Source organism: Emydura macquarii, unplaced genomic scaffold, assembly GCF_026122565.2.
Source record: "Emydura macquarii macquarii isolate MOO-44397 ecotype Brisbane River unplaced genomic scaffold, CSIRO-AGI_Emac_v2 contig_18, whole genome shotgun sequence".
Taxonomy (NCBI): domain Eukaryota; kingdom Metazoa; phylum Chordata; order Testudines; family Chelidae; genus Emydura; species Emydura macquarii.
In genome coordinates this window covers 3028139-3050454 of record NW_027130155.1, presented here as the reverse complement: position 1 = coordinate 3050454, position 22316 = coordinate 3028139, and the positions used below count along the sequence as shown (strand labels likewise).

Genomic DNA, 22316 nt, shown 5'->3' with positions numbered 1-22316 from the left:
ATTCAGAGACAAATGGGAAAATGCACGATGAACTGGTAAAAATACTGACATTAAAATAAAAAAGACCAAAGAAAGGTTTATAACTATTGCTTTAAAAAATTCAGGACCGTAGATTCAGCTAATCAAAGTAGTTATCCTGAAAATCTCCACTACATATTAAAATATAGAGTCGTGAATTGACAAGAAATTAAATGCACATTATTCAAAACAGGGATGCCCATAAACCTCTTGGCCAGAGGCCAGATACAAAGCTGCCTACCTAAGGAACACAGCTTTAATCTAGACCTTGTCAGTTACACCAGCCAAAAATCTTCTTCCCACTTCCCACACAGTGCTCTTTCAGCGCATATGGAAACTACATCTCCATCAAGGACTGACAGAAGCACTGCCTGCTGAACTGCCACTTCACCAGGGAGCGTGCCGTTTTATAGTGCTTAAGTGATCTTGGAGATTTTGGCTCAAATTCAACCCTGATATAAGTGGTTGCAACATCAAAAAAGTCAACGGAAACACATCAGTAATGAATAACATAAAAGACACAGAACAGGACTGTGCCCAAAGCAAGGAGAAAATTGCAAGATTTTTTCCAGTATTTCTAACAATCATCAGTAGTATAAAAGCAGAACTTTCCCCATATGTTAACATTACACCCTGCCCTCCACAATAAATCAAAATGTTATTATAGTATATTGTCATTAAAGTGGCATATCTGTATATCCAAATGAGCACTTCCATAACAAACTAATATGCTCAGTTATCTTGGCAAGTAAAAACTGTAACTTCGGAACATTAAAACGCATGACTAAATCTAGTTTTTATCGACAAGAAGATAATTACCTAGTTGTATGCCACTAAAAATTTCAGTTACATTCAAATTAAGTAAGAAATTAAAAGAAAACATGCAGCTTACCATGAAATACACCATTGTCCACTAAAAAATGTCTGCAGTACTGCAGACAACTTTTCTTATCCAGGCTCCAATAACTCATTGTAACAAGACTTCCTGCTCAGCATCAAAAACAATTACCCTGAAAAATGAAATGGAATATAATTATAGATAATAAAACGGTGTCTATATTATCTCACACTGTCTTTCTATTAAACAAAAAGAAAAACATATATAATTATTACAGTAATAAAGGAATGTTTATTGGTGTTCTTTATGCAAAATAGCCCATTAGCTTTACTCAAAATGCTATAATGACTGTTGTCTGTCAGTCTGTCACACTCAGGATTTCTAATGTGCCTATCTCCAAGATAGGTAGGTACCTAAGAAACTATTACAGCACACAACATCCTCAGTTTAACCCTCCAGGCAATACTAATTTACATCTCAATTTCCTATCTGCTGTGCAGATGGAGATTCCAGCCCCCAAATCAGCTTTATTAGGGTGGGGCAGGAGATTAATCTTCAAGCCATTTGTCCCTTTTCACCCACTCCTTAGCTGATCTCTGGAAAAAAGGAGCCAGTCAACTTCAGGCCATGGCCCCTTTACAGTGGCTTCTCAGCTGACTGACATTCTTGCAGCTGGGAAAATACCCACTTGTTAGGACTAAGGCCCAATCCTGCTCCAGTTGAAGTCAGTGTGGGTTTTCAACAGCAGCAGAAGCAAGCCTATCAAGAGACTCTTCAAGAGGAATTCACTACTGAATGCCAGCAGTGATAGACCCTCAGAGGAGACAGTAGCCTTTCTTGTAACAGGCCCCAGAAGTTTCTCAGAACTTCATAGAACAGCTCCAGCAGCCAATTTTGCTTAATCAGGCCAATAATATTTTTAAGTCAGTTAAAATTAAAATGCATTCTAATCCAATTTTAAACAAAGACAAGCCAAGTGAAAACGTGTGTCTAGCTAACAACGAGGTGAGAAAAAAAAATCAGCCTTTTGGTGCTTCTGAGTATTTGGACCATTAGTCTTCTGTTCCATTGCTGCAAGAGAAGACAATCTAAACAATTGGAACTATTATTTTCAGGGATCTAAGATAAAATTTAACTCTTAAAAAGCTGGTGGGATACAACTGAAAACAAGGCTTTATTTGTTGTTCAAACCATTTTATTAAATTAATTTTTTAAGAATTCCAACATTTTGTTTATTGGAAATGGGCCTTGCAAACTCCATCCCATCGTAGCAGGGTCTGTAAGTATAGACTTGGTTAAGACTAAATCTGTCAACATTTCCATTAAAGAGGTTTATTGATCTGTCATGAACAATCCATCCACCATGGGATTTGTTACTTAAGACACTAAAGGTAAGATTTCCCAAAAGAGCTCAGTCACATTTTCAAAAAAGAGTTCAGCATCCATTTAGACATCAAAATAAGCAGCCAGATTTTCCAAAGTACCCAGCACCCAAGGTGACAATGGGGGCTGAGCCCTTTTGATGTGGTTGTAGCCCATGAATAGGGCTCCTAGGCACTGCAGTGATACAAAGAATAAATAGTAACAATAAAAGCTGGCTGATTATTTTGTGCCTCAATGGGAGTGGAGCTCTTTGGAAAATCTGGTCCCAGTTGTAGATGCTCAGCACTTGAAAATCTGGCACCAGGGGTCAGATTCTGATATACTGACTCACGTTGAGTAGGGCCTCGCTCAGCTTCCCAACAGCTGCTCAGAGAGTAAAGTAGTATTTGAGCCAGGGTACTAGAATTTTTCCCTAAACAAAAGACCAAAAGCCCATTTTAAATAAAGAACAGGTGTGGCCACCATTACGTTGGAGCACACGAAAACACTGAGGTTGGCATTCTGCTGAGAAAGCTCCACACGTTTTTTCTTAACTGAAATGTAGTGAAATCTCACCTGAAAAATGTGCTTATCCAAAATGAAGTTGTGTCCTCCTGTATGTATTAAATACACTGAATAGTTCCCCATATATCCAAATTAATGTCATATTCCCCATCTCATTCAGATAAATGAAGTTTCACTATCACACAGCATTAATCCATCCATAATATAAGCTATTGCACTGGAATATTTACTAGAAAATGTTTACGTGGCAATTATTTTGGATAAAAAACTAGCTACTATCCAGACGCAGTTAACTTAAAAAAAAACCCCAAAAAACACTATGTAGGATCTAACCCTGCCCATTCCTCCTTTTAGGTGAAGGCTCCTGAACAAAAGTAACTGGCAGGGTTCTGCTGTCAAAAAGGAAGACCCCATGTAAGGGTTCTGCAACTCTGCACACTTTTTGCAGCAGCTCCATGCACCCCAGCATACAAGAGATGCTAGCTAGAAGGAGATGCCGAGGGTAGGTAAAGTAGCTCTGTGCCAGTGGTTGAAGTAGGAGATCCCCCCTTTCTGCACTAGCCAAAATAGAGCTCCCCAGTGCAGAGAGTGGTCACTCAATTTGCGCACACATTCAGGATTTGGTCCATAATTTGGAGTCCTCACATTTTGTACATGTAGCACACTGACACAGCAGATCAAGGGATCCTGTAATTTCCTCTCTTTCAGGTCAGAAAACCTTTTAAAAGTTCTTAAATGTGGACATATGTCCCATCTACCAAGTAAAATATGAACATTGGGAAAACAGTCAATGAACTTTCATGAGATGACATATAGACTCTCGAAACCCAAACAATTCACACAGCACCCCACTACGTTAAAATAGTCTCTAGGATTATTTTAACCCCCAGAAAATCCAGTCATCATCAAATTCATTTTCCTCACCACACTCGACGTCTATATACTGCTGTTAATTATGTCCTCTGTTACAAACTCAGGTAAGGGTCAAAACCTTAACCCAGACTTCCATTTCACTATGAGGAAATCTCCCCATACTCTTGCAGCTGAAAAGAATAAAAAATTATTGGGCAGAGGGTTGCTACAGTTTGGGGAAATACTTGTAATCTTCCAAGTTACAATTCGCTCTGCATCTGCACTGAGTTCCTGCCCCTTTGAATGAGGCCTCTGATCATCTCATTCCCAGCGAGGCCAATAAGCGGGTGCCTCCTCTCCCCCATCCCAACCACCCATGTGCCTTTGTCCCAACCACCCATGTGCCTTTGGGGAAAACTGCAGAGAGCAGCCAGTCAGATATTCCAGCTGGCAGGAGCAGGTGCAGTCCAAGCAGGGACCTCAGCACATTCAAAGAACTTGCTACACTTTTCGCTGGACTTGTGCCTTGTGCTGATTGGCTGTTTGCTCTATTCCTCACCCCCTCAGTCTCTTCAGTCAGCTTCACTCCTTATCTTCCCCCTGTCCTTTCCCACTCACTTCCTTCCCTTCCATTCAACAGATTCCTCTGAGTCCTAAGTAAGCCCACCCGCCCCCCCAAACGTGCAACTACCATTTGCTGCGCACGTGTGTTCTACCTCTCCCCCACTGTGTCTCTGTCTGGTGTCTATAGTCTGTAAACTCTTCTGGGCTGGGAGAGTCTACGACGGTCCATACAGCACCTAGCACAATGGGGTCCCATTCTTTGTTGGCCATTAGGCACTACTGTAATAAACATATTAAAAATACTGAAAGGAGCTGCTGATTTCTCATGTCTGGGGAAAGGGACATAGGGTCAGAGAAGGAAAGGGGTTGAGAGAGAAAGGTTCAGTTTCTGTCAGGAGGAAGAGGGGGCGTCCCTTTCTCCCCGTTTGGTGTGCATCCATTTTGTGTTTCTTCCCGGTTGTATTTTCCTCCCCATGCACAAATAAGTGTAAATGTCCTTCTCTGATTCAGACAAAAATGCTACTGCTAAAACAATCTCCTTAATCTATTGCTCTGCAACCCCCCAGTCCTTCCACTAGCTTCCCGTTTTCTATCATATGAAGTACAAGCTTCCTGTCTTTACCTTCAAGGCCTGGCACAGCTCTGCCCCCTTCCTATAAACCTTCTTTTGTCACCTACTTATCACCTTCCCGCCTCCACTCTTCCAATGCTGCCTGCCTCCGCTACCTTTTTGTCTGCTCCTCCTGAAAACAGCTTCACCCTTTTTTCCATGCTGCCCCTTATCCTGATAGACCCTCCCTGAACTGATATGTAAAGCTGCTTCCCTCTTCTCCTTCAAATCTCTTCTCGAGACACACTTCTGCCACAGCTTTTAAAAGAAATCAGCCACCATTTAATAGCTAGGCTGAGGGGCTGCTGGGGGAGGGGCTGAGAGGCAGTTCATGTCTTTTACTCATGTAATTACAAAATTGGGAAAAAATGAAATTTATGTCTAAAATGTATATATAATTGTCTTCTCATCCCCAACCTGTCACACTGTGCTCATCTGCCTAGGCTATAAACTCTTCAGGGCAGGGATCCATCACTGTGCTTGTAGAGCACCTAACACAAGAGGGCCCAATCCTGATCTTCTTGGTGCTACCATGATATAAAAAAATAATTAAAAAGAGGAAGGTTTCCATAAAAATGTGAAAATTAGAAGTCAGCTCTCCCCAAAAAAGGCAATTTAAAAAAATCTAGTGATCTTTCAGCCAATCACAGTTTATTTGGGTGTCTCATGCTTTTGAAGCCATGGGATTGACAATACTGCATATCCTGCAGTAGGAGAAACGAGCCCCAGATTTGATATAAATTTTTATAACCTGAACACAACCCACAGTCTCCAGATCTGAGTTAAACCTCTTTGAAATGGTCAAAAGCTTGGCTAAAAGTCACTCCTTCTCTCAGACAAGCTCTGTATGGCTGCTTGGAAAAGTCATCAGCTGTTTTTTATTGCCTCTCAAAACAGCATTCATGGCTGTAAAAAGCAAATTAAATAGGAAATGCCTCAGCATCTCTACCAACATGTTAGACCTCACAAAGAGCTTTGTATTTTCTAATTGCACATTGAAGGTGTTAAAGATTTTGATGGGTTTTCACTGCAGGGGCAATGACAGAGGATGTTTACACACTATCAGAATTAGAAAACAGCTCGTTTGGGAAAAATAAGAAAGAAAACCATGCATAATAGTCAGGGAGAAAGAAAAGAGAGATCAGAAAACACCGTCTGTGCATAAAATAATGGTGGGATTTTTTTTTCATTTCTATGATGTGACGTTCTTGACCCCAATTTTCAAAAAGATGGTTTGCATATTCATCTTGGGCAGACAAACATTTTAAAATTTGGCCTGATGCTACTTCCAGTTGTTTAATCTCATCATCCTCTCAAGTCTTTTGTAGCTCATTTGCTGAATTTTCTGTCTAATTCTTCATGATGATGGAGTCAGGATGCTGGACCCAATCCTGCTATTACCTAAGTCAACAGGATTTTTGCCACTGATTTCATTAACTAGATCAGGCTTTGTGTGTGTTTGAGAATTTCTTTTTGTGGGACACAGAGTGTTACTCTGAAGCTGCTGGTGGGTTGGCATGGGAGAAGTGGTCTTTGTGTAGTGCTGGTTAAGATGTCAGAGTATTAGCAATGAATAGATGATAGTGCGCTTTCTATGCATGCTTCTGTTGTAGCTTTTGTTAGTAAGCCATTCTGTTGCACAAGTGTACTTTGTTTTCTCCCCTGGGGTTTTGTTAGGCAGGTGTGTTGGGCCTCTTTACTTATCTTTCAAATTTCCTTTTTACTCTGAAATTGAGTTTCGCTGCCTCTGGGTAATCCTGTGGCCAACAGTGATAATTTAAGTCACTTCTCTTTTGACTGCTGTATTTTGATATAGTTTCTTTCTATTTTATCCCAGGGTAAAAGTGCAAAAGGGTACAAAAGTCTCCCTCAGGAATGTACTAGACTACACTAATATGTGGTTAATGATACTAAAAGTTAAATCTATTAAAATTGTCTGGGGTACTTCGAATCAACACCTGTGACTTCTACTGGTGGTTGTGTTGTCTATATTTCTTGGACTGTTGCCCTTATCACACACAGATTTTCATTAAACTACTGTAGTAAAATCACTCTCCTAGTTATTATTAAGAAGGAGCATGAACTGGGAGATTCCAATCCAGGTTTTCCCAAAGTTTGGGAGTGATGCAGCCCATTTTTAAACTTGTTATATAAGATTAAATTTGTAGGCAAATGATCAAATATTGAGACAAAGATAAAACTATGTCACGTTGTAATTAATTAAGAAAATACATTTCATTTATCCATCCTTCATCATTAAGGTTACATGAGAAAGAAAAGATCATTTCTTACCCCCACCCAGCACCCAGAAAGAGTTCACATTGCCTGAGGATTTATGACCCAAATATGACTTCCAACATTACTTTCTCTTTCAAAGAAATGCTTCAGCCTGGCTCTTGTTTTGTGTCCCGCTCTAATAAAATATCCCCTTATGTTCTGAGCACAAAGGAGTCTCCCACGCCACCAGACATTCTTACCCCCCACCAAAAAAAAAAAAAAAAAAAAGCACTAACCACAACATGTCAGAGATGAAGACAGAATTATAAGGGAAAAGCAACTACTTCACATGACAGTCATTACATTTGAGAAAATCTTCTTTAAAAGCACTCTCATTTTCATCTATACTACTATTTGCATTATGGTAGCTCTGAGAGGCCCTCAGTCAGGATCGAGGCCTCAGTGTACTGCGCACTGTACAAACAAAGAGTAAAAGAATGGTCTTTTTGCCGAAGACTAAAAAATATAAAGGCAAATGCTAAGGGATTGTCAGCACACAAAAATTGTACTGCTTTAACATTACTGCTCTCCTTGAAGTGGTACAATTGTCCTAGTATGGACTCAGTTATAATCGTATAAAAGTGATTATACCAATATAGTTTATTCTGTACATGAAGGGGAACAATTTATACTTGTATAATGCATCTTTATATTGGTATAATTGCATCTATGATGGTGCTTGTACCATGTAACTATTTCAATATAAAAATCACACCCATAATCATTATCATTACACTGGTACAAAATCTGTGTGTAACGTAGGCCTTACTTTCATAAAACAATCTTCTGAAGTAATCAGTAGCTGGTGCTGTCATTTAGCTGATGGCGCTATTACACAAGAAACAAAATTCAGGGGTCAGCAGCCCATGAACTGGCACTTGACAGATCTCTGTTACTGTCCCACCTCCGCAAAAAGAAGTTATTGAAAATTGGCAAGAACCCATCCATAACACATTACGTTAAAATGTACTTAACACCTGAGCTCAGTGATGGATTCTATTATTAAGCAGCCTCTAGAAATACATGAAGTTAAAATAACTATGCTTTCAATAAAAATTAATCAACTAAAAGTGTGAGTCAGCAAGGGTTATTCTAGTACCTTGAGTACTGTAATTCACAAAGCCTTCCAAGGAGGGCAACATTTGCAGACTTCAACTATGAACACTTTATACTAAAAGGTACTTCATAAAAAGGCATCACCTAAGCAAAAGCAATTTATCTTCAAATTCAAAACTTGTTTATTTTATACAAGAAATTACAGTTTACTTATGTGTTCCCTTACCAATGGTTCTAGAGTTAGCATTAAATTACAGCTTTAAACCACAGTTCTTTTTACAGGGGCTCAGAGGTACACTGACATATTCCCTCCAGGAGCCCAGAGTGCAGTATGTGCTCCTCACACCGTATCATGGCTTTGCTCTGCTGCAGTGGTGTGAAGAGGGCAAGAAGATGTCCATGCCCACAGCTGATCATTCCTTCCCAGAGGCACTGTGAGTGTTAGCTTGATGCAATGACTGAATGTGACAAGCAAGGGAGGTTTCTGGTTCCCACTCTTCCTCTGCCTCCTTGTTGTGCACAGGACAAATCACAATCTAATTCTTAATTAATGTGTTATACATCTTGCAATAAAATATATAAGCACTGGATTCAGTACACTCCATTTGAGAGTACTTTATTTACTGGTGTCATTTAAATGTAGACTAGTTTCAAATGAGAATGAGCTTCTGGCATGATTTTAAGAGACATTAAAAACTCATAAAAAATTAACAAGAGTTAAACAAGAAAAAGAAAAAACAAATGGGGACTGCTGCACCTAATAAGTCATAACCTCAGCAAATGGCACCGGAATTCAACACAATTAAGCTACAGACTTCACTATGGGGTTTGCTTCTCATTAGTTTCAGTTCATGTAGTAAAATAATAGTCAAAGAAATTAGAATGGATCCACATTTATCCCAATGAAATGGGGGAATAAGGAATGTATCTGTATAATTGGAATCTTTTTAATGTAAATAATTCATATCAAGGGACATAAAGCAATTGAAATTATAGGGATAGATAAACTAGTTTCTACTGATTTCAGACCATTTTATTTTTAATCACATATGCACACATACTTTAGAAATGACAAGTGTGACAAATTAAGTAAAATATTCTCCTCCAAAATTTTTCTCAAGTTTAAAGGCCTGATTTTTTTTTAAAAAGTTGAGCACGTGCAATTACTCTGATTGTGTGTCCATATCTATTTGTTTATGCAAATATTCAGTTCATATGTGCAATCCCAGTAACTATGCATATAAATTAGGCACACACTGCGCAACTAACTTTTTTTAAATATCAGATTCTTAATACTGAATGGCATGAAATACTTATAAAAGTAATTTCTCTTTAATCCAAGTACTTTAATGTGATTATTGGACGACCATATGCAGAGCTGGCTTTACATATTCTGCTGCCCCAGGCAAAATAAAAACATTCGCCCCCTCCAAGCCCAAGTGGAAAAATTTGAGTATTTGCAGTGGTGCAAGGCCTGTAATTCTGGTCAACTGGCAAGAAAGCCGGGGCAGCTGGAGCTTGGCTCTGGGAGTGGACAGGTTGGCTATTGCCCACTGCCAGTGGGAACACAGGCAGCTGCCACCCGCTTCCCAGGATGCAGGCGGCTGCTGCCGGGCTCCTGGCTGCATTCCGGGACTGGGCAGGAGGTGGGTGGCTGGGACCCAGCGGGAGGCGGACAGTGGCTGTTTTGCCACCCTAGGCAATTGCCTATTTTGCCTATGGCTAAGGCCAGGCCTGACCATATATGAAGGTAGTTTAAATACTTTGGATCTCTTATGCTAACCCAGACATTTTTGTCTAGGTTGACAGGTCAGGATGAAACAAAAACAGATTCACACCAACCCAAATATCCACTCTCTTAATAAAAGCCTAATATTAAGGACTGAAAGAATCCGAGCTAATGTAATTAACTTTATGCAGTCCAGTTGATAGACAAAGTTTGTAACATATGCCATTGAACCAGATTTGGTAAAAAAAGATATGTACATAAATAGTGAGAAACCGTGAGAAATAGTCAAAAACAATGGAGGGTGGACCGAGTAAACTCTTTAGACTGAGGGTTTCTTTGTATTATTATATGGAAGCCTATACTAAGTAATTCCGTTTCTAAAGTTGTGTGTGTGTGTGCGTGCGCCTGTGTACACAAATCAGTTTTGCATCAATTTATGTCACTGCAGCCTATGAATTCTCTGTTAAATACCAGATAAAGAATACACCTACTTTTTGACCAATAGGGACTCCTAACTGTAAAAGATTCCACTGAAAAAAGTTCTACAAATACTTTGCAGGTTCTCTCACACAAAAACTGTCCTTTGGGGAGTTGTTCAGGGAAGTAGATAGGTACTTCTACAGACCCACAACACATTAGTATAGAAACAGTTGGAGGGAATGCAACGTACTCACAACGACCACTTTACACAAACCAGATTGGTTAGTGTTTCAGAAACAAACAGTGCTAGAAATGCTCAGCAGCAATATTCAACCTTGAAGTTTTGCAGTTTAGTACTGCAGGTGGAGTTTTAAGCACCTGACCACTTCACACTAAAAGGCAGAAAATTCAAACCAAGTTTCCCTGTCTCATATCCTTGCTAATCTTCAAACAGATTAACTACATTATAGTGAGCAGTGCGCTGGATGGGGAGATTACTAATCCCATTTTCTCTGAACTTCCCCCTTCCATCCTTGTTCCTGAAACTGCTGACTGGCTGACCAGCAGGGATTCCTATTGATCAGGGCAGATGATAGCTCACTGATTCCCCTCTCTCATTGCCAAAGACCAATCTTACAATTCCATTTCACTATTGCAGCCCAATACCTGTTAACATCTTTTGCAAATGTCAAATGCAGTATTTTCCCACTTTCTTTAGAAAAAGGGAACCACAGATGGTAAAATAAATCAGTACTGAGAGCTTCCAAAAGGCACCACAGTGGAGTCCAATAACCTCCTGTACCTGGTTGATTTGTTTTACTTCAAAACAAAAAGTAATCCAGTAAGAATGCTGTGCAGCACTGAGGCAATAATATGGAAAGGGCACCAACCCTTTGGGGTTTATGAGCAGGGGTCTGAATCCCTGTGATTGACAAAAACTTTAGAGGGGGCATAGTTCAGAAAACTACTGGAAGCCACAGAGAACTTTCAGAAAATGAGAGGGTACAACAAAAGGGGATGGAGGAGATGGGAGAGAATTGAAAATATATTATCCTAGAGGTGAGAGAACATGTGAGAAAACCAAACAAAGCCAAGTAAGAGACTCAATTTCAGGGCACAGAAAGGCATCCTTAGAAGTAATAACAAACTAGCTTTAGGAATTTCCAGAGAGCCACTGTTATGCGCACCATAGACAACTGGATCAGGAAAACAAACAAAGAACCCCCCGACACACACACACCTCTGGACCACATGTGGCAATAGTGGTAGGTGCCTGTACTGAAATGCAGATTTTTGGGTAGCAGAAATATATTGCCCACAGGAAAAACACTGGCTTTTAACTTGGCAGTTGTGGTAGAGGAGTGAGCCTGTATGATGGAAGGCCAAATTCTGTTCTGATTAAGGCACAGAGAGGTTAAGTAACTTATCCAGAATATGACTGGAAATCTCTGGCAAAGTCAGAAATAGACCACATGCATGCTGTAGGAGGGACTGTTAGCCAGAACCATTTTTATGAATGCTCTTTTTGTACAGTTCACTTGGCCATATAAACTAGGTTTAGCCATTTACAGATGGTTTTCTACAGCAGGGTCTAGTTCTACAACCCTTACGCATGTAATACGGCATTTTCAGGATCAAACCCTACATTTCTAAAGGCCAGATTCTGCCATCTTTACTCACATTGGACTGGATATCTATCTCAGATGAGTATGGATGGCAGAATCTGGCTCTAAATGAGTGGAGAATATGCTCGGTAAAGCCAAAACAGGGGAAACTAGGGGACAGCATGGCACTTTTACTCTCATATCTTAGAATATGCAGTGTTGTTGTAGTCATGTTGGTCCCAGGATATTAGAGAGACAAGGTGGGTGAGGTAATATCTTATATTAGACCAACTTCTGTTAGTGAGAGAGACAAGCTTTTGAGCCACACAGAATTGTCCAATGAAAGATATTACCTCATCCACCTTGTCTCTCTAATATCCTAGATGGTGACAACTTTTGGTCAATATTTAACTGGGCTGAATTTGAACCTGCAACCTAGAATGTGAAGGGTTCCATATATTTTCTGTGCAAAATTCCCATCTGATATGCACTATGGATCTGTGGTATATATTCTGCACTCATTTAACATTCAGAAACACTTCCACAGCCATCAATGAAGTTGGGCGTGTAGGACAAATGCAGAACATGTAAGAGATCTGTTCTGTACTGCTGATAAGAGAGCCAAAATGCAGATAGGAATAGAGAATTTTACCCTCTGCTTTCACTAGCAAATCAGTTTTGAAGTTGTAATAATTTAGTCAGCAATAAAGGGTGTTCAAGAGTATACATGGAAGCTATTTGTTTTACAATAAGGATATTAATCACGTTTTGGAACTTAAAATCTTGCTTTTGTATAAACAGAGAAAAGAGAAACGTGCCCAGAATATTACTCTCTTCTCTTTTAGTTACAGTGACAGGAATTATGAGCTGTAAACAAACTTCATCCTCTGCAGAAAATAACAAAGAATATTTTATTACCACGATTCAATGGTAGAAGTGAGAAACACTTAGGGCCTCACCCTACTCCCATTGAAATCAATGGCAAAACTCCCACTGATTTCAATGGGAGCAGTAGGAAGCCCTTAACAGTCAAACCTAGGAAAGTTTAGCTTTAGGATTTATTTTGGTGCATTTACATGCTATTTGCGAGTGCACATTCATCTGGCATGTGAAAATAAGTGACTTTTTTTTTTCTTTCTTCTGATAATTTTGCCTGGTTTGGTTTTTTTTATGCTGTCGAATACTGTTTTTAACTATAGAGTTAGTGCTCCAGAAATGTAGAAATGAATGTGAGGTCTTATGTTTATGTCAGCAAGAATTCTTCATTCATCCAGCTGCAGCAAACGAAGGCAGCCAAAATAGATGTCCCAGAATGTTCAAAAGTCACTTGCCCAGTTGTAGTTTTCAATTTATTTATTATTTCAGACAAGAAACTGGCAAACTGAAATAGCTAAATTGTGATCAATTGTTGCCTTCCCCAATTTCCCTGAGCATCTGTCACATCACAGCTCTTTCCAATTTCCTCCAATCTCTTGCCTCACTATAAACCTTCCCTCAAAAGCACTTGGCCAAGGGTGCTCCACTTTGTCCAGCCCAGGGCACCCTTAGGAAATTGCATGAAGCCTGGGGGGGGTCTAAAAAGAAGAAAAATCACAGTTGGGGTCATCTATAACATGGAGGAAGAGCCCCCAAACACCACAGGTGCCAGTATAGGATGGTCTCTCCCAATCCTAATATCTTCTAATTAGGATCAATCTGGAAAACTGTATATTGTGATTGACGTTCTCCATAGGTTACAGCCTTGTTTCAAAAATCAGGGCAGGCACAAGCTGCATTGTAGAACTCATTTGGCTCTCAGGCTGCCCTTCCCCCTTTGGTTTCCTCAGTAACTCACCTGTCTGGAGCAGGTCAGAGGCCAGTGAAGATGTATGATTATTAGCAAGTGTAATGGTCATTTTTCCTGTCTGAGGTAAACAAATGGTAACCCTTGAGGATTTTTTAATTTAATTTTATTTATTAATTCATTTATTTAATTAAACTGTTGTTCTGAGTCATTTTTCTGCTTGCTTCTGGGAGTCTATGAAAAACCTGTGTCAGCACATATTGCTGCTGATGAAGGAGTTGGGAAGGATTTACACTGACTCCCCATGGCAACAGAATTCGAAAGGAATTAGCTATTGCTCTCCAGTCCTCAAGAAGCCTAAAGCCAAGGGAGTTTGTTTCTCTCTTCTTTCGGTGAAATATTTCCGAGATGACATCCTTGTGCCTCTTCACACAGCAGGCCTGCCTCACAGAACTCCTGGCTTGCTCTCGCTGCTTTCCTCAGTTCAGTGGAGTCATTGCCCCAACCGACACTAATTGCTAATTAAATGTGAATTTGTATTGGGTTTTCCCTCTAGTTTCTCTTAGCATGTTTTCCAGTTCTTTGCATGTATTTCAGTTCTTCCGGTAGATCTTTGCAGACTGTGGAAAATTCACCTGATAATTCAGCTTGTTCGACTGGGTTTATCTTCCATAAGAGTTTGCAGACTCTATGGAAATCTATATAAAAGCTCAATGACAGTGTTTCTAATTTAAACTGAGGTTTCCAACATACACGTATGGTAAGAATCACCTCACCAGCACTGGTCATACCACCTCATTTCTTCACTAATGATCTGTGTTAACTCTTCGGCTTCTGTGGTCTTTTAAGTTTCCTCCCAGTTCTTCAAATAAAGAAGTGTAGTTTGTCCCCACATCTCTTCAGAAACAGCAGTGGGCTGGTCACCCAAAACCTGTGGATCTGGGGAGTGCTGACGGCACTAAGGGTCATCATTGCTGATGATTTGTGCATCTGTACTGCTACCTCCCCACCCTCTGGCTCCTTTCTCTGACTAGGAGAGATGCTTATACTTCCTTGACCACCCTGAGTCCACCCTCCATCAGGAGAAACTACACAAGTTCATGCTGACTTGGTCATGTAATAGTACCTCTCACTGGCTTGATATCTTGATAGTAGGAGGGGAGAGTCTGACAGAACACAGCTTATCTCCTAGCCTTCTCCCATTTTGTCCTCTTTCCTATCCACAGAACTTAAACTCCCTTAAAGGGCTTTTGGTGGGTCATAATAGAGGGGAGGATGCCAGCTCTCCCCTTTCCCACACCCTCCTTAGCTGGAATCTATGCTCCAGGCTTCCTTGTATTCACACAAAGGGGCAATATTTGGCCCTCAGTTATTATTAATGGATATTGCACCATTTATGCATGAAATTTCACAAGCAAGTAAAATTACCAGTCCTGCCCCAAAGACATTGCTATCTTAATTAGAAAAGATTCCCATGACAACAGCACTTCATATGTGCTGAATCAGATAAAAGATAGATACTGGTGATTTTTTGTTTGGAAAAGTACAGGAGAGCATATTACCACCCTCAACCTATAAAGGCACCACAAGAAGATAGAATTTGGACACATAGTGGATTAGCGTATCAATCTCTCGAGTCCAGTATCCTATCTCTAGCAGCGTTCAATACCTGATGCTGCAGAGGAAGGCAAAAAGTCCCCACAGTTAAACAATGGTAACAGTACTGACAAAACCTACTATTTTTTCCTAAAATAGTTAGTTGTGGTTTATAATACCATATTCCCCGATAATATTGAGGTTTTCTAAAGCAATCAGCAAATTTTAAGTGCCAGTACCAGAGAAGCCAAATATTTAATGCTACAACGTGGTGCAGAGTGGTAATGGAAGACCCTAGGTAGCCAGAAACACAACATTTAGAGTAGAGCTACAAAAAATATACAACCCACACAAAGTCAAACTGGTAACTTTTTTTTTTGTGGTAGATTATCCCACAGGATAAAAAATAAGCATTTCTTTCCCACCCTCCTTATCTTGTTGGGGACTGACTTTTTTTTCTTTTTTTTTTTTAAAAGGAGCTTTAGTGGAGAATTGCACAATCTGCTGGTCAGTATTCGAGGTTCCCAACACTCCAGATTCTGTATCGATCTACTGTGGGTAACTTTGTAAATTATGGATGGCCAGCACAGCCAGCAAGCAGTGTCACTAGTGACCATTGTTAGGCCCCTATGTGTGGCTGAGAGACTGTGTTGAGCAAAGCCCCAGGAAATATTTTCATTGTTGTAGGTGAGATTTTAAATTTCGCAATAGCAAAAGTTTTCAAAAACTTTCTGATTTTGAAACTCAACCTGGCAAATATGCCCAGCTCTTATTAGCACATGGGAAGATCAGCAGAGGTCTCCCTTCTGCACTCAACAAGAAGCTGAACATTTATTTGTATTATATAAGATTTGGAAGGTTATATTTTTTTTCCCCTCTCTTCATCCACAAATCTAATGCAAGGGTTTTTTTATTATTATTATTATTATTAATAATTATTTGTACTGTGGTAGCACCTAGAAGCCCAGTCATGGACCAGGACCCCAGAAGTAGGCACTGTACAAACAGAACAAAAAGATGGTCCCTGCCCCAAAGAGTTTACTGTCACAGCCATTAGGACTGCTGTGAGGGGAATCCAAGCCTCTGTTCTCTGAATCCCCTACTTGTTCAAGTTTCTGAAGCCTGAACGGAGTCCAGTCACTGTTCCAGTCTGGGGGTCCCTATGCATACTCTCAGGGCACAGAGCTTTTATCCAGCACCCTCCTCTGAGTGTTGGAACCCACTGTCCAGCCACCTATTCCTACTCAGTGCAGCACTGACCCTCAAACACACCCATCTCCAAGAACTCCACCCCAAAGGTGTGACGTTTCTAATTTACAGTTTAACACTCTCAGGAGCGTGCGGTAGTTTGTGAAGCAGTTGAGCAATTGACACACACACATACACTATCCAGTCTAACATTTTTTTATTTGATCATTCAAGCACAAGGGAATATAGATCATACAAAACAATCAAACATCCTAAACATAATGTCCCTCATTAGCTCATCCTTCCCCCAGGAGATTCCCTCAGGCAGGATCCTCCACCCCAGTGACACAATGGAGCTATAGGTGCAATGTTTCAGAATGGATCCAGGTAACAAGGCTACATTGTAAAAACGAGAGTTCTGTGGCACTTTAAAGACTAACAAATTTAATTTTTGTAGGCATAAGCTTTCATGAGACTCAGCTCACTTCGTCAGATGCAGAGGTAGAATGATACAGTAAATAAGAAACATAGATATACAAGTGCATAGAGAACAATGGGGGAGGTGGATGAAAGCCGGGTACTTGAGGCCCTCCCCCACTGTATCATTCTACCTCTGCATCTGACGAAGTGAGCTGAGTCTCACGAAAGCTTATGCCTACAAAAATTAAATTTGTTAGTCTTTAAAGTGCCACAGAACTCTCGTTGTTTTTGCTGTATACAGACTAACACGGCTACCCCTCTGGAACAAGGCTACATTGTGCTTACCAATCATCACATTAGAACCATGTAAATCTTTGCCTGTTTCCAGAAATGCCTTGAATAAACATTCCATGGTCTGTGTCCTAGCATAGCTTTAGAAAAAAACCTGCCTCTTCATCAGCACACCTTGCAAAAGCCGGGAGCTGTGCATCACTGGAGACTTTCCAAATTGCTAAATAGTCACGCTTCCTGAGTTTTGAAAGTAGTTGCTCTCAGATATCCACAGCCACATCACTAATATGGCGTCAAACAGTGTTATGTTTTCTATTTGGTAACTGCTTCAGGCCCTGTAACTTTTGAAACCATGTCTATTGCTTACAGTAGGATAAGATTTTCTGGAATAGCATGCATCTCAAACTGTTGTGTGATTCAGCCATTAAATGCCTGAGTGGGGTTCATGCTAATATTGTCAGTTTGGGGAATCAGGCCTTGTTAATTTTTTTTTAATAGTCTCAGATTTATCTTTCACTGACTGAAGTTTGGTTTCTAAATATTGAAAGGTTTTGAAGGTTTCCTACATACAGCAGCAAGCACTTTCCATCACAACACACACTATTGTTTTGCATCAATCAATACAGAAACCATACATCATGTATTTGCCATCATATTTCTTCATTTTCCTTTTTCTTTCTGTGCCATCACTGGAACAGCTTGCCATGCAATGATCAATCTTTCTTAATCACCTCGAGCCAGAGATGAACCCAAACAAAGAAAGAATGATGTCTGCAACATGGTCACGTGAGGCTCAGCAGTGCTTTTGGGCCTCAGCAATTACAGTCGACACATCTGGTATTCCAATCCAGTGACACATTTGGTCATGGTCTGTGTGCATGGCTACTTTCACTTTGCGTCATACCTAATAAACAACATTTGTAATGGGACTTTTCCTGCTTTGTATAAAATAAATTCAAACGTGCGCACGCACACGCACACACACACACACACGCGTGCTCAATGGCATAGGCTATCGCAGCCTTATACACACTGGCCTCTTGAAATGGTCAACACTACAGTAAACCGTCAGCTGGTATTTTCAACTGACAAATAAATTGATTACCCTTATAAGGACACATCATGACAGGGTTTACACTGTGTATCTACTTTTGTTATTTTGTATCTATTGACTTTTTTTCTCAAAAACTTTTACATTATTTGATGACTGACCTCTACCTCCATGGCTCTCTCCAGGTCTCCTCTGAGTTTGTGACCTACAGTTTGGGAATCGCTGATTAAGAATTTTGGGTTTTTTAAAGGGAGAGAATAGAATCCTAGAATAGTAGAAATGTAGGACTGGAAGGGACCTCGATAGATCATCTAGGCTGAGTCTATACTGATGGCGGCAAATTCGCCACCGCCAGATCGATCTTTCTGGATCGATTGAGCGGTCAGTGTAGACCCGCTCAATCGATCTGGAAGTCGACGCTGGTAAACCACCCTCTCAAGTAGCGTAGCGCTGCATCGACGGGAACACTGTTCCCATCAGCACAGCGCAGTGTAGACAGCGCGCAGAAGGGAAGCAGAGCAGTCGATGTGAGTTACACAAGCTACTCTGCATAGTTTGCGTAACTCCCGTCGACTGCCGCCGAATCTCCAGGTAAGTGTAGACCAGCCCCTTGTCTAGTCCTCTGCACAGAGGTAGGACTAAGTATTATCTAGATCATCCCTGACAGGTTTGTCTAACCTGTTCTTAAAAACATCCAATGACAGAGATTCCACAATGTCCCTAGGCAATTTGTTCCAACGCCTGCTTAACTACCCTGACAGTTAAGAAGCTTTTCCTAATGTCTAACTTAAATCTTCCAGGCTGCAATTTAAACCCATTTTCTTGTCCTGTCCTTAGTGGATAAGCAGAACAATTCATCACCATCCTCTTTATAACAACCTTATACATATTTAAAGACAGTTATATCTCTCCTCAGTCTTCTTTTCTACAGACTAAACAATCCCAGTTTTTTCAATCTTTTCTCATAGGTCATGTTCTCTAGATCTTTGATTTTTTTTGTTGCTCTCCTCTGGACTTTCTCCAGTTTGCCCACATCTTTCCCCAAGTTTAGTGCCCAGAACTGGACACAGTACTCTAGCTGAGGCTTTATTAGTGCTGAGTAGAGTGGAAGAATTACTTCTCATGTCTTACTTACAACACTCCTGCTAATATGTCCCAGAATGATGTTCACTTTTTTTGCAACAACATTACATGATAAATTCAAATTCTTGTCATACACTGTAAACCCCATATCCTTTTCTGCAGTACTCTCTCCTAGGCAATCATTTCCCATTTTGTATTTGTGCAATTGGCTATTGCTTCCTAAGTGTAGTACTTTGCATTTGTCCTTAATGAATTTCATCCTATTTACTGCAGACCATTTCTCCAGTTTGTCAAGATCATTTTGAATTCAATTTTGTCCTCCAGAGAGCTTGCAATTCTTCCCAGCTTGGTATTGTCCAAAAACTTTATAAGTGTATTCTTTATGCCATTATCCAAATCACTTATGAAGATATTGAGTAGACCCAGGAAAGATCTCTATGGGATCCCATTCAATATACCCTTCCAGCTTGTCTGAACCATAACTACTTTCTGAGTACAGTTTTCCAGCAAGCTGTGCACCCACCTACTATTAGCTTCGTCTAGGTTATATTTCCCAACTTTACTTATAAGAAAGTCCTGTGAGACAGTATCAAATGCCTCACTAAAGTTGAGATATGTCACATCTACTGCTTCCCTCCTACCCACAAGGTTTGTTACCCTGTCAAAGAAGGATATCAGGTTGCTTTGACATGATTTGTTCTTGACAAATCCATGTTGACTGTTTCTTATCTTCTAGGTGTTTACAAACTGATTGTTTGATTATTTGCTCCATTATCTTTCTGGATACCAAGGTTGAGCTGACTGGGTTCCCTGAGTTGTCCTTATTTCCTTTTTTATATATATCTAAGTATTATATTTGCCCTTTTCCAGTACTATGGTATCTCTCCCATCCTCTATGACTTCTCAAAGATAATTGCTCACGGCTCAGAGATCTTATGGCCAGTTCCTTAAGTATTCTAGGATGTATTTAGTCAGGCCCTGCCAACTTGAAAACATCTAATTTGACCAAGTAATTCTTAACTTGTACTTTCCCTATTTTAGGGCTGGTCTACACTACAGAGTTTTGTTGACAAAAGTCAGTTTTGTCGACAAAACAGTGGAGGTGTACACACTGAAATGCTCCTCTCACTGATATAACTCCCCGGCTATGCCGACTTAATAAAACCACCTCAACAAGATGTGTAGGGCTTATGTCGACTGTTGGCTGTCATTCTTGTCAATTTCAAATGTAACCATTAAATTGACAAGAAAGCTAGGCAGCTAGAGCCCAGCTGCCTCCCCTCGTCCCCCAGTTCCCCTGGACAGGTGCATGGCTTCCCCCAGCTCCCGGCAGGCCATTGCTGTGTTTTCTGTTATTTCCCTCCCCACAGAATAATTGGCCTACCCAGTCCTTGGTCTTCCTCTTTCTCCTAATGTATTGTAAAATGTTTTCTTGTTATCCTTTATACCCTACCTAGTTTAATTTCATTTGGCCTTTCTAATTTTGTTCCTATTTTTGCTTGTGTTTTTTTTATATTCATCTTTCATAATAATAATCTGAAATAATACAGAGAATACTATATCAATGCTAAAACTCTAATTTAAGAAAGCACGTGGCACTTTAAGAGGTAGGTCATCATAGCTTGAAAGCCAAAGACACTGCCTATTAAGAAGACCATTTTGACACAGCTATGTTACCCCATTAAAACACAAACAAAATTATCAGCCATCTCTAACCAAACAATTAATCTGTTTTTACAACAGCTGAACCAAACAAAGTTCCTTGAGTAAGTTTGCCAACTAAGAGTTAATGGTTTCCCCAGAAAAAAGCATGTGGATGCTTTCTAAATGCAGTATGTAACCCACGGCTTAAACGGAAATCCATACACCAATCAGAGATGGTTCATGTACCTATATTCTACATCCATGGTTCTCAAATTTTTGTATTGGTGACCCCTTTCACACAACAAGCCTCTGAGTGCAACCCCTGTTAGAAATTAAAAACACATTTTTTATATTTAACACTGTTAAATGCTAAATTTAAACCCTGCTGCTTAAAATGAACTTACTTTTTCTCACTGCTTTTGGCTGGACTCGGAGTTACTGACAGCCCTGCGCCTGGCCAGGCTTGGGACTGCTAACTACCCTGCCCCTGGCCGGGTTCAGAGCTCACGACCCCCACATAATCACATCGCGACCCCCAGTTTGAGAACCAATGTCCTACATGTCATACAGATGGTTGTGATCTGTAGTACTAGTGACTATATATTGACATGCAAGAGGTTATTAATTTTCATTGACTTAAATAGGTTGCCCAGAAAAGCAGACCTAATTTTTTAAAGGCAAAAAAGAAAAGCTATGTTAAAATTAGCTTCCACCAAATAGTAGGAATGAAAATTTGTGACTAACGACAAATGAAATAGTCATATAAACTATTAATCACAACTACATATTTATTATTTTCTGAGTGCCAGCAATATGCTCAGCACTGTACAATACGGAAAGACAGACACAGTGATACTACTCTGCATTTATGCAGCATCTTCACTCCAAACATATTCATATACTTTACAAGCTCTAATTAACTGAGCCTCAACATATATCTGTGAAGTAGGTACGTGTTATCTCCCCTATTTAACTGATGAAGAAACTGGGGCATAGACAGATTGCCCTGCCCAACCTCACACAGGAAGTCTGTAACAGAGCTTCAAACAGAACTTAGTCCTTCTTAACCACAAGATCTCCCTAACAGTAAGATGAACTACAATTATGACCTGATCTAAATGGCAGAACTACTGTTGACTTCAATTGTAGCATGATTAAAACATTCAAGATGTTAACGGGCCACTCTATCCTAAGTGGTTCCTTAAATTATGTGCTAACTACTTATGCTAAACAATCTATTCCACTTTGCATTTAGCTGTGATACTCGGAGTACTTTTCCCAGACCTGAAGAAGAGCAATTTGTCCACATCAAATCATTTTGATGTCTGAAATATTTCTTAGAATCATAGAATCATAGAGTTGGAAGGGACTTCAGGAGGTCATCTAGTCCAACTCCCTGCTCAAA

General features: G+C 40.1%; 1 protein-coding gene across 1 annotated transcript in view; it reads right to left on the bottom strand.

The window, feature by feature from the left end:
• The window catches only part of PLCH1 (phospholipase C eta 1), a 154070-nt gene that overhangs the window by 126653 nt on the left and 5101 nt on the right, over positions 1–22316 (bottom strand). Inside the window, exon 2 of the mRNA XM_067537397.1 lies at positions 911–1028. Coding sequence (XP_067393498.1) covers positions 911–989 — 79 coding nt within the window. The 5' untranslated portion in view covers positions 990–1028. The remainder of the gene's footprint in view (positions 1–910; positions 1029–22316) is intronic.